Below are 12,320 nucleotides of genomic sequence, written 5' to 3' on the forward strand. Positions count from 1 at the left end.
CACCTAAATAACGCAGGTTTTTTTTTGCCATTGAATGCCTGCGTAATGTGATGGCATTGTGGCCCATAATCCGAACCAAAAACCTGAACTTTTTTCAAAGTTAACGCTTGCACCAGAAGCCGCCCAAAATTCTTCTGTAATTGCAAGAGCAGTCTCTACACTCTTTTTATCGGTACAAAAAAAAGGCCACATCGTCTGCGTATGAAAGAACCCGAACCTCATTAGTCGGTAATTTAAACCCTTGGAAATTTTGTTCTTTAAGAATGCTCATACAAAGTGGCTCTAAATACAAGCAGAACAGAAGCGGTGACAAGGGGCATCCTTGTTTTACTGATGATACAAGCCTAATCGGATCGGAGAGAGAGCCGTTCATTATCAGCCTCGTTGAGCCATTAGCATAACATATTCTGACACCTCTAAGTAGCAGGGATCCGGTATTTATATGCTCTAGTACAGTAAACAGCAATGAGTGATTCACCCTGTCGAACGCCTTAGCCAGATCTAGCTGTACCTTTGCCACCTGTCCAATTCCCTCAGCTACGCGCTCTAGCACCGATCTCGCAACATGAATGTTCGTCTGAATGGACCAGCCCCTGATGCCACATCTTTGAGGATCACCGACTACAGATCTTATTACAGCTTGCAAACGGTTAGCTAATACCTTAGCAAAATTTTATGATCCACATTGCATAAGGAGATAGGCCGATATCCGTCCGCTTTTTGTAATCTAGTCTCATCATCGCTTTTGGCTATAAGGACGGTGTGCCCTTCGTACATTGTCGCAGTTAGGTGCCCTACTTCCAAGGCCTCACGGTACACCTGAAGTAATAATGGCGATAAGAGGGAACGAAAGCGCTGATAAAATTTGGGAGTAAGGCCATCCGGGCCGGGCGTCTTGCCTTCGCTAACGAATCGATGCATGCAGTTACCTCATTAATATAAATGTTTTCATTTGTATAATCATAATCATCCTGATTTAACTGCGGCAGCAACGATAAATTTTTTTTGGCAGCATCTGTATCCAATGGCTTATGGTAGGGCCCTAGGTAATGAGCGCCGGCATGCGCTGTCTAAACAAATACTAGATATAGAGCATGATGGAATCATTGTTATTGAGCCTACTCTAATAACTAAAGAATTTCCCGAACATTATCAAAAACTATTTCCTGCACCACGGCAGATCGGTTGACGGGACAGGAAATTGAGACAGGTTAAGCTTCAGAAAGCAGATGCGGCAATATAAAAGCGACGCGGCATTTTGTGTATGCTGTGCGGGGAGAGTGTAATGTTGAGTGCACTTGCAACCATATGCGAGTGTGAAAAGAAATCTGACCGAGTATTCGTAGGGTGATTCGAACTGAGTCACTACGCGATGTAAACGTGTAGCGAGCTCAAACGGGGCACCTAAGACAACATAGAAGGACACTTTCTCTCTCGCTTAGTGTGTCCCGTTTGAGCTACACATCGCTTCAGTTAAGTTCGTAATCTCGTTGGAACGAAAGAAACTTAGCTACTATTGACCAGCAAGATCTGGCAGGCTATCAATGACTTGAACGTTTAATGTGTATCGCTCACTTATGGTGTGCGCACGAAGGGCATGGCTCTTCACATTCGAGCTCTTAAATTTCACGCAATTTTCTCACAAAGAGGCAAAGTGCTGCTTCGCATGTAGTTCAATAAACAGTGCAGGAACTTCGAACTACTCGCGATTTATAGACAATACAGTTTTTGCCGCATCACTGCCGAACACGGACGAAAACAGCGGAGCGCATGGGGAGTAACTGTTGCCGTTCGTCCTCCCGTTGCTGTCTTTCCGACCAGGGACTAAACACTTACTCTCCGAAATTTGCACAAAGTGGATGCAGTTACTCTTTTGAGGGACGAAAGCGCTCTTTTTAGGACTAACTGTCCAGTTACTCCCGTTTTCCCCAGAATTTTTCTTAGAGTGTACGACACTGCAATAGGAACGTGTGTGACGCCATAACAAATTTTGTTAGTGAAACAAAGAGATTGCCATGAAAATTTTATCGTTTTGCTTTCCTCATTAGGAACACATAAATATTAACTGTGAATCTTAAAATAATATAGCCTGAAAACTGATATTTATAATTCGTATTCATTTAATAATATTTCTAAATTACAATATTCTACTTAAGTATTCTTCCATTTGTACCCACTACCGCCCGACTCATGGCCGATCCCCCGTAGTGGGCTGAGGCATATCCGTAGGCACAAAGCAAACCAAGCTGGCGTAAGACCAGCTGGGCTGTCCCACCCATTTCACTGGGACAAGGCATCGACGCGACCTGGCATATGGCCGTTGAACTTGCAGAGTTATCGTCCAGGACCTGCGCGATTACGGGGCTCACCTCTGCGGCCCCAGCGACGCATTGATCGCTCATCACGCTCGCTGTCAACGTCGTGGCCGAGAGTGCACAGATCCTTGGTGCGTCTGGCGGGTTCTAAGGCGAGAAGCCCGGCCAGTCCACGCTAGGCCGCCATTTCTATGGCCAAGCCTGTTTAAACGGCTCCACGTGCGAGGAAGACAAGTTCGAGTACGTGGAGCAGTGCGAGTTCCGCGGCGCCCTTGAATAGCCACCATGGCTCAGGCGGAGATCCTGCCCATCGACACGGTCCAGGAACTGCTGGCGTTCCGGGAACCGCCGCTCTTCTCCGTGGAACCCATTCGTGAAGTGAAGCGAGGGGAACCGCACGCACCGAGGACCATGTTCTGTCACGACATGATGGGCGGCTACCTCGAGGACCGGTGAGTGGGACGCGCGTTAGGACTCACTCATTGGTAATTGCGATTGCCTAAATAGTGCTCAAGGACAAGACAATCGTCGCGCCATTGGGAAGAGCAAGAGTAATATTCTGTAAGCAGCTCGCAGAGTCGCTCGAAGCAGAATGCGCCCGCAGGTCATCCTCACGGAGCCGCTTGAAGGGGCAGCGCAAGACGACAAAAAGACAGAAGGCAGGAAGCACACAGGACAGCGCTGAACTCATAACTAACTTTATTTGACGGCCCCATACACAGACTTAAGTAACACAACCATGCCCACGTGTTCTCCCATCGATGGTGTCATTATCAGTGCACAGGGAAGCAGCAAAACCCTGTAATCTAATGCTACACTATGTAGCGGTTTAAAAATGCATATTCACCGTCATGCAAATTTAAAGAAGGCATGCCTTCTGCGCTTGCCGTCTTGCGCTGCCCCTTCAAGATGTTCAACCAGTACCACCTTGCCGAAATGGCAATTCTTCCTCACAGAGCTGGATGAGTTTTCTGACTACTAATGCCAGGACACGTGACTACCACCGGTGAAATTCGCCGGTTAAGCGGTGGGCGGCGTGGTTGGTGGTGCACATGGTCCAAGGCCGACGCCAACGCAACCTCAATTTCGGTCCGCTTTACCTGTATAAATAGCTGTCGCTAACAAGCTTGCAATGCTAAAACTATTCCGGAGTACTCCACAACAACGTTGTCCCTCGCTCATGTCTCACTGCGCAGCTTCATGAGGTATTGCCCCACCATCTTGACCACCCACTCCGCTATTCAGTCGGTTACCATCTAAATTCAATAGTAAAGCCAGTGTACTGCAAACAGCCGCATCGGAAGCTGTTGCGGCCGCACTGTAGGCGTGATGATACGCGAGACGCATTTGCCAGAAACACCGACTCAGCGTTAGGGGGGAAAAAAACTGCTAGTCTGTGTCGTCGGCTCAAGTGATTCGCGTACCCAGGTTTTGTGGTTTTGTAACGTCCCTTATCCCTCCCCCATTCCGCCCCCTCCTTTTCGTTTGTAGCTGTCACTGCGCGTCAGCATTAAAAAAAAAAACGACGAGAGTTTGCATTATCGGTGTTTTTTCTTTGTTATTAGGTTCATCCACGGATGCAACAAGTTCAACAGCTACCGGTTCCACCACTGGCAGATAATCGACAGCTTCGTCTATTACTCGCACCACCTGGTTACCATCCCCCCTCGAGGTTGGATCTCGGCTGGTCACACACATGGCGTCAAGGTCTTGGGTGAGGCGCATCGAATGCTATTGCACTGACACGAGTGCGTCCTTTCTCTCTTCGCCAATGATTGGAATTACGCACCACTGTCACCGTCTCAGTCACCGTCTCATTCTCCTCGTGCTAGGCTTGCTCGCTGGGTCGCAAACCTAATCGCCGATTCTAAGACAAGATAAGCGTGTCGAATAATATTGCAAGCATGACTCGGATAGCGCTGTACGGCCAAAGACGTACCGGGGGTCCGGGGTATTTGAGAACCTGGCTCCGAATCGACATAAATAATAACACCCCCACTGTATCTGTCCAGGCGCTTCACTTTGCCTAAACCAGCTTCTTTGTCATTTATGCAGCTCATTTATTCCTGGGCATCAGCTTCTATTCTGATGCAGGAAATTCAGCCGTACGCTGTCCCAGTCGGCTTTCACGCGGACCGCAGCAACTTCAAGATCGCCACCTTTTTGAATGTCAAGAAATCCTTTGTTTTCAGGATGAGACACGAGTTTGTGGTAAATTATCACCTGTAGCAAATTAATCAGTCCTGCCGGTAGCCAGACGCGTACCGGGCTATTGATTGTTCCCGGCAGATGGAGACCATAGTAAGCGAGGACCGCGGAAAGTCAAGTATGGTAATTGCGGAGCAGCATTAAGTGGCAGCTTCAACGGCTGAGCTTTCGAAGCACAATGCGATCAGGCGCCCCTTCTAAGACATTTGCTTCCTCACACAAGGCCTGCGCGACTCACTAGTGCCTGACTGTAAAGCTGGCTGTAAACCACGTCACCTGCAATGTGGCGTACCAACAAACATCCGCACCATGCAAGAAAGTCTCCTAAGCCTGCTATTGCGGAACCACTGCCCAACATAAACATGCTCTATCTTATGCGAGTATGCAGCAGTTATCGAAACGAAATTCAGTCAGTTATTGAAGTTGAACATAGTTTTCAATGATCGAAGTTGAACATAGTTTTATTCAGCAGTCAACGAAAACAATGGCAAAATAAACAACGTAAAGGGTTTGGAACAAATGTTTTGATTTTTGGTTGAAATAAAGTTTTACCACACCATACCACATCGTTGCTGTTCATGAAGTGGTTGTGGTTATTGCGTTCTCAAATACCTCGAACACCCGGTACACCAAAACTACCGATTACCCAGGAACTTACGTGGCGCATATAGACCATTTTATTGAGGTGCCGCCATTTTGCGATCACAGCGCCGTCTGCCGTCCGGTGCCATGCTGGTATGTGGGATCGCACTGGAGGGTGGACGGCGAACATGCTGTTGACGACGAATGGCAAGGTCTCGCGTTTTCCCGAGAGGTCAAAACAAGTTTTTGCGATTATGAAACTTCCTAGCGTGTCGTTACTAAGCTGTGATCTTCGATAAAGCCGCAATATCGAACGGTGACGGGCCTATAGAGGCGTTGTTTCAGCCCTGCCCACAATCCAAGTAGGAGGCGAGACAAGCCAGAACGTTGTCGATATGTAGCATACGTGTAACGTGTTGTTGTACGGCTAGCCCCGAACTCTATTAACGTACCACTCATGTGACAACAATCACGGGCGTCTCCGCGTGTCATGCGGTGCCTCGCACCAGCAGTCCAGATATGTGAGAAGTTAAGAGGAGACACGTTTTGCTACCTTTAGTGCTTGTAAAAATATCGCGGTGCGATTTTCTGAGCATATTGTTTGCCTTCCGCCCGGGCATCAAGCTTCACTAAATAAATAACTGTAAAATATTTCGACCGGGAGGGCCGTTAACATAAACAACCTGGTGACAGTGACCGCGAATATGTCACAGTCAACCAGACGCACACGACGCGTTCATAGAATATGCGCGCTCGTAGGTATCGAGTGGTGCCTGTGCAAGGGCACTTCGCCGACTCAAGAGAGCTGAAAAGTTAACACCTACGTTCAGGAATAGCAACTTTATTTTGCCGAAATAATATAGCGCGCAATTCGCAGCGTCGGCCAGACAATTTGCCGGAGAGATTCAGAAGCATGGGAGAGCCCATGTATACTGTTTGGGGCGGCCGGTACACGTTCGGGCGCGATTTTGGTTACACAACAAACAATAACACACCTTCATTTTCTTCGTCGGTACGAGCTGTTTTCATAATACGTCCGCGGTAGACTTCCACCAAAACGTTGGTTGCCAAGCACTATATTAAAGGAACACATTTCAACACAATAGCCTTAATGTGTGTCCACGAAGAAGTAGTCGAATTCGTCCAATTTCAATAGTTGACCGACTCGAATATGCACCTTTCATTCATATTCCAACTTGATCATGGGTGCCGAGTTTGTCGCCGCGCGCTCACTGGAGACAAAATATTGTCAACATGCACGCGACGAAGCTGAAGGCGTCATTCCCTTTGTATTACGCTGGCAATTCAAAGCGGACGCTTGCCTGCAACCGCAACGGTGGAGTCCACGAAGTCACATCGGCGGAAGATGCCATTGACGTTCTTTTCCGAACGTTATTTTTGCAGCCGAATACAGCCCAGTGTAGTCAGTTAGCATGGTTCATCTCACATTGCAACAGTCACAGACGGAACGCGTTGGAATTGCACTTATTCTCAGGCGCACCGCTACCGTTTGAAGCTGCCGTTGCGAGAAATGGCTATCCGCACATACCATTGCGAGGAAGAGACGGCGCATCACGCTGGTTCAAGGCTACATTCCTCCTCGCCGATAAAACAGTGTAGGAACATGGACTCGAGCACTGTGCCCTGATCCGACGATTTCCGATTGAGCGCATGTCACCTGAAAAGCACCTAAACCACGTCTGACATACTGAACGATGCACTATGAGGCATGCCGTAGTGGGGGATTACGGTTTATTTTTGACCACCAGGGGATCTTTGACGTACCCCCTATGCACGGGACAGGGACGTTTTTTCATTTCATTCACATCGAAATGCAGCCGCCGTGGCCTGGATTTCATCATGTGACCTCGTCCTTATCAGCGCAACGCCATAGCTGCTAAAGCCACCGCGGCGTGTCAACAACTTTGAAAAAAGAGGAGAGAAAACACAGACACACACACACACATACACACGTCAATCGTGTGTACAATGGTGAATCACAAGGAAGCGATCTTTCATGGCGAAACATGAAACGCGCCGAAATAAGCCCCTAATTAAAGAAAAACAGCGTCGTGCTCCTCTCAGAGCAGTTTCCGGTCCCTTCTGCTCCCGCTGTGGCGCCAACGGGGCCATGAACGTGACGCCACAGCGTTAACAGCCGTCGATTGGCCCCATACGCGAGGGAGATTAATGGCGATCCGTCAGTTAGCCCTCCTTCGGCATGTAATAGCACGCCTTGCTGTCTTGTCCTATCTTTTGCCTGTCCTGTCCGATCAACTTATTTCACCTATATTATGTAGCCTGGCTTTTCACAGCTTGTGTGGCGGTAACAGCATGTAGCCGTAAAGCGCGGAGTCATGATAACCTTAAGTAGACGGTGTGTTCAAAGAAAAAAAAAAAGCCAGCGTGACGTTCGGCACTGACCGAACGCTCGGTCAAACGTTCGCTCGTCTCCGCGCGGCGAGCATGATATAGATTGCGATGGTTAGGAAATGAGATTTATTCGCCTTGTACCCTCTAAAAAATGTTTGCACCCTTTGGGGTATATATTTGCCACACAACGATAATCGTCATCTGTCTTGCCTAACCCGCCGTGGTTGCTCAGTGGCTATGGTGTTGGGCTGCTGGAGGTCGCGGGATCGAATCCCGGCCACGGCGGCCGCATTTCGATGGGGGCGAAATGCGAAAACACCCGTGTGCTTAGATTTAGGTGCACGTTAAAGAACCCCAGGTGGTCAAAATTTCCGGAGTCCTCCACTACGGCGTGCCTCATAATCAGAAAGTGGTTTTGGCACGTAAAACCCCAAATATTATTATTATATCTGTCTCGCCCGCATTTCCTTTCTTGAAAACGCTGCACTCGATACTTTCCTGTCGAGAATGCTCTGTCATGCTGATAACGCACATGCTGTTCGTGACTTGGAAGTACCGGGCTCGCAGCGTTAAAGAAAGGAAGTGCGGGCAAGGCAGATGACGATTATTGTTTTGTGGCAAATATACACCCCAAAGGGTGCAACTGTTTTTAGAGTGTAGTTCAAAGTGGTTCGGGAGCTCTTCTACGTGTTGAAAGTTGAACATGGGTCTCGCACCGGCTGCTGAAAAGGTACTAGCTGTCCACTTCAGCACGGTAGTATACAGTCTCACGCGCAGAACACAGCAATAATGAGGCCTGCTTCAATCCTCCGCTAGGACACTCAGAGTCAGTGCTCAAGGTACTGATTAGACGGAGTGCGAAATGTCCACGATAATATCTGGTCGCACAATGACCATTTTGAGTAATTTCCCCGAACTTACTGTAGCGGCGATTGACAAGCTTTCCGCTTTGAATTATAGGTATAAACATGTACTATGCCCAGAAGAATTGTGGTTCTGTTCATTAAGATATTTAGATGTTTTATTTAGATAAAATACAACAGCAAGAAAATTTTACTTTGTCAAAATTGGTTATAAATGTGTAGTACGTATGCGAGGTCTGTTAGAAAAGTATCCGACCTTTGGCCAAAGAAAAAAAAAACTTGTATAACTAGAGAGTTGCAAACCTAATCACCCTCAAAGCAGTCTCCTTGGGACTCCACAAACTTCTCCCAGCGTTGCTACCATTCTTGGAAGCATTCCGAGAAGGCCTCTTTCGGAATGGAGTTTAGCTCAGCTGTCGTTGCAGCCATAATGTCCTCTCTTGTCTGAAATCACGCTCCTTTCAATGGCCCCTTGATTTTGGGAAGCAGCCAGAAGTCCCAGGGGGCCATATCAGGGGAGTAAGGAACCTGCTGAACTACAGGAGTCTGGTTTTTCGCCAAATAAGTCTGAATCAAGTGCGAGGAATGTGCAGGAGCATTGTCGTGATGGATGCGCCAATTTCCTGTTGCCCACAACTACGGTCTCTTGCGCCGCACAACATCACGTAGGAGACGGAGGACATCCCTGTAGTACTTTTTGGTGATTGGTTGACCCTGTTGTGCGTACTCGTGGTGTACCGCACCGCGGGAGTCAAAGAAAGCAGTCAGCATCACTTTGACGTTGCTGCGCACTTGGCGGGCCTTCTTTGTTCTTGTTGACGTGGAATGCTTCCACTGTGATGACTGGGATTTGGTTTCCGGGTCGTACCCGTACACCCAAGACTCGTCACCAGTGATTATGGTCTTCATGAAGTCGGGGTAACTGTTTGTGAAATCCAGCATGTCCTGTGAGACTTCAACACGAAGTTGCTTTTGCACCGCCGTGAGCAGCTTCGGCACGAATTTCGCCGCAAATATCTTTATGGTCAAATCTTCGGTCATAATGGAATGTGCAAAAAAGTGCTGATGCCCACCTCTTCCGCAATTTCTCGGATAGTCACACGACAGCCCCGCATTACGACAGCGTTCACTTTGGCAATGATCTGGCCATTTCGGCATTTTGATAGCCGACGGGAGCGTGGCTCGCTCTCCACCCATGTGCGGCGGTCTTTAAACCGGTTGTAGCACTCCTTAATCTGTGTGCTGCTCATAGCATCGTCATCGAAAGCCCTCTGAATCTTCCGAATGGTTTCCGCTTGGCTGTCACCCAGTTCCTGGCAAAATTTGATGCAGTAGCGCTGCTCCAGTCGCTCCGCCATTTTCCTTCCAATAAAGAAACGACGAGAGCACTGCGCTCTACCTCAATCAAACGTGGCGTCCCAGCGACTGACGCAACCGGCAGGCAGGAAAAAATTCGCGCATGCGCACGAAGGTTCAAGGGCGGCTGACGCAAGCGCGCTTGTTTGATATCCATCAGGTGTCCGCAAAAAAATAAATAAGGTCGGATACTTTTCTAACAGACCTCGTACCATCTAAGCAATCCTGGCAAAGGTGCAGGGCTGCTTATTATCTAACTTTCGTATTAGCTGTCCTTAAATAGCACCAAAGCTGACGCGTGTTGCTGGTGGTTAGCGGACACGAACTAGTGATTGGCAAGTCGCGCCCTAGATTTTTTTCAGCGGATCTCCTACAGCCACAGGTGCCGCCTAATCTTCGAGTTAGACTGTGATGCCGAGGATGCGCACGTTCTGCGTCGGGCGTCGCCACCGTGCGCCATTATCAGGGGTGCTCTCTCTCTCTCCCCATTTTTCTGTGATGCAAAAGCATCAACTGGCCCACTGAACGGAAGAAACCGGCGGCTTCCGAAACAGCGAAATAAATGGCACCCAACTTCCCATTGGCTGCGACGCCACATCGCGAGCGCTCGAGGCGTGCTCGCGACGCTGGCTCGCGCTTCTCGGCCAGCACGTATACCGCTGTGGAGTCTGAAGCGTCTACATCGACGGCCGCCACAACCTCGGCCGTAGCGAATCGTGGCCGTCCACGCCAGTACACCGCAGACGAAGTAAGGGAGCGGAGGTTAAATTTAAAAAACAAATTATGGGGTTTTACGTGCCATAACGGCTTTCTGATTATGAGGCACGCCCGTAGTGGGGAACCCCGGAAATTCGGACCACCTGGGGTTCTTTGACGTGCACCTAAATCTAAGTACACGGGTGTTTTCGCATTTTGTCCCCATCGAAATGCGGCCGCCGCGGCCGGGATGCGATCCCGCGACCTCGTGCTTAGCAGCCCAACACCTTAGCCACTAAGGAACCACGGCGGGTAAGGGAGCGGAGGTATGCAGCAAAACGAGCGAAGGGGTAGGCAGCGAAATCCACCACCGTTGTCGACTCTTCCAATACAGGGCGGGCGGAACGAGCAATGACGTAAACGTTACTCGAAGCGCGAACACCGCAGGACCGCTCAGCGGCGTTCAAATGGACATTAATGCTCTCGCATTCGCAACTCATTAGAAGTGTTTAAGTGTTCCCAGAATTGTTTCTGTTTCGGTAGTAAATTCCTTTACTTAGCGATATTTTTGCGATGCATCCATTCGTATTTCAAACGTACAATGTTGTTTGAAATGTTGCTGTATACTACAATTCCAGTACTAGGGTGCTACCTGGCTCAAAGACAATTACCGTTGGCCGTTAGGCTAAGACATTCTGGCAATTTCTCGTGACAATTGTGCCGGCGAGTCAAATACATTAGGCTAAAGTCGTTTGCGCCGTACAGACCACAGGCGATTAATCATTACGATCAAGAAAACATGGCTTGACATTGCTCGCAATCCGGCGTGAGACCATTCGCGATCGTCGTATACAAGTTTCTGACAGGCTCCACTACGATTCGAGAACCGGAGAGACCATCTTTCTAGACACGTATAGGCTGGACGTATTGCACGCCTAATCTTACCATGCCGTGTCATGCTTATAAAGATGTACTATCTCAGATCCCGAACACACAGAACTTTGTCCCAAATATTAAAAAAAAAATTGGAGGACGCTTAAGCTTCGCCTTCAAGAGTGGAACGCGACAGCGTTCCCGTCGACCCGCCAAGGGGTGTAAGACAATGGGCTACGGCGCAGCGACTACGCGCCCCGCATCGGACGCGGTGAGCGTCGAGCAACGCAGCGTTCGGCGCGACAACGAAATGTGCGCCTGAGCAAGCGACGCACGCCTGAGCCTTAGAAACAGCTAGTTTCTAAGGCAACACCGCGTTCACTAGAGGCGCTTTTGTACCGCTTTGAAGCATCGAAATCGTGGCTCAGTGGTAACGTCTCCGTCTCACACTCCGGAGACCCTGGTTCGATTCCCACCCAGCCCATCTTGCAAGTTGTTTTTAACGCGATAGCATTAAGGAGGTCGTGTCGCAGAAAAGCCGGTGTCGTCGGCGTCCGCCGTGAGCGATAAATCACGGCAGGCACTTCATAAATAAAAAGCAATTTCCAAGATGGGCTGGGTGGGAATCGAACCAGGGTCTCCGGAGTGTGAGACGGAGACGTTACCACTGAGCCACGAGTTTTTTTTTTCTTTATTCCCACCACGGAGCCACGAGTTCGATGCTTCACAGCGGTACAAAAGCGCCTCTAGTGAACGAGCTGTTTCTAAGGCTCAGGCGTGCGTCGCTTGCTCAGGCGCACATTTCGTTGTCGCGCCGAACGCTGCGTTGCTCGACGCTCACCGCGTCCGGTGCGGGGCGCGTAGTCGCTGCGCCGTAGCCCATTGTCTTTTTATTCATGAAGTGCCTGCTGGGATTTATCGCTCACGGCCAACGCCGCCGACACCGACGACATCGGCTTTTCTGCGACACGAGCTCCTTAACGCTGTCGCGTTAAAAGGCATTGGAAAGTCTCACATGTGCAGACCTGGCGTGAGCTCCTCGTTCCGTGCCTTG

General features: G+C 49.3%; 1 protein-coding gene across 1 annotated transcript in view; it reads left to right on the forward strand.

Annotated features, from left to right (window-relative positions):
* The first annotated feature begins 2,600 nt into the window (after nucleotides 1-2,600).
* LOC142574850 (cytosolic endo-beta-N-acetylglucosaminidase-like) overlaps nucleotides 2,601-12,320 on the forward strand; it is a 49,289-nt gene continuing 39,569 nt past the window's right edge. The window contains exons 1-2 of the mRNA XM_075683853.1: nucleotides 2,601-2,767; nucleotides 3,881-4,029. Of these exons, the coding sequence (XP_075539968.1) occupies nucleotides 2,601-2,767; nucleotides 3,881-4,029 (316 nt within the window). The remainder of the gene's footprint in view (nucleotides 2,768-3,880; nucleotides 4,030-12,320) is intronic.

The sequence above is a fragment of the Dermacentor variabilis genome, chromosome 3 (genome assembly GCF_050947875.1).
Source record: "Dermacentor variabilis isolate Ectoservices chromosome 3, ASM5094787v1, whole genome shotgun sequence".
Lineage (NCBI taxonomy): Eukaryota > Metazoa > Arthropoda > Arachnida > Ixodida > Ixodidae > Dermacentor > Dermacentor variabilis.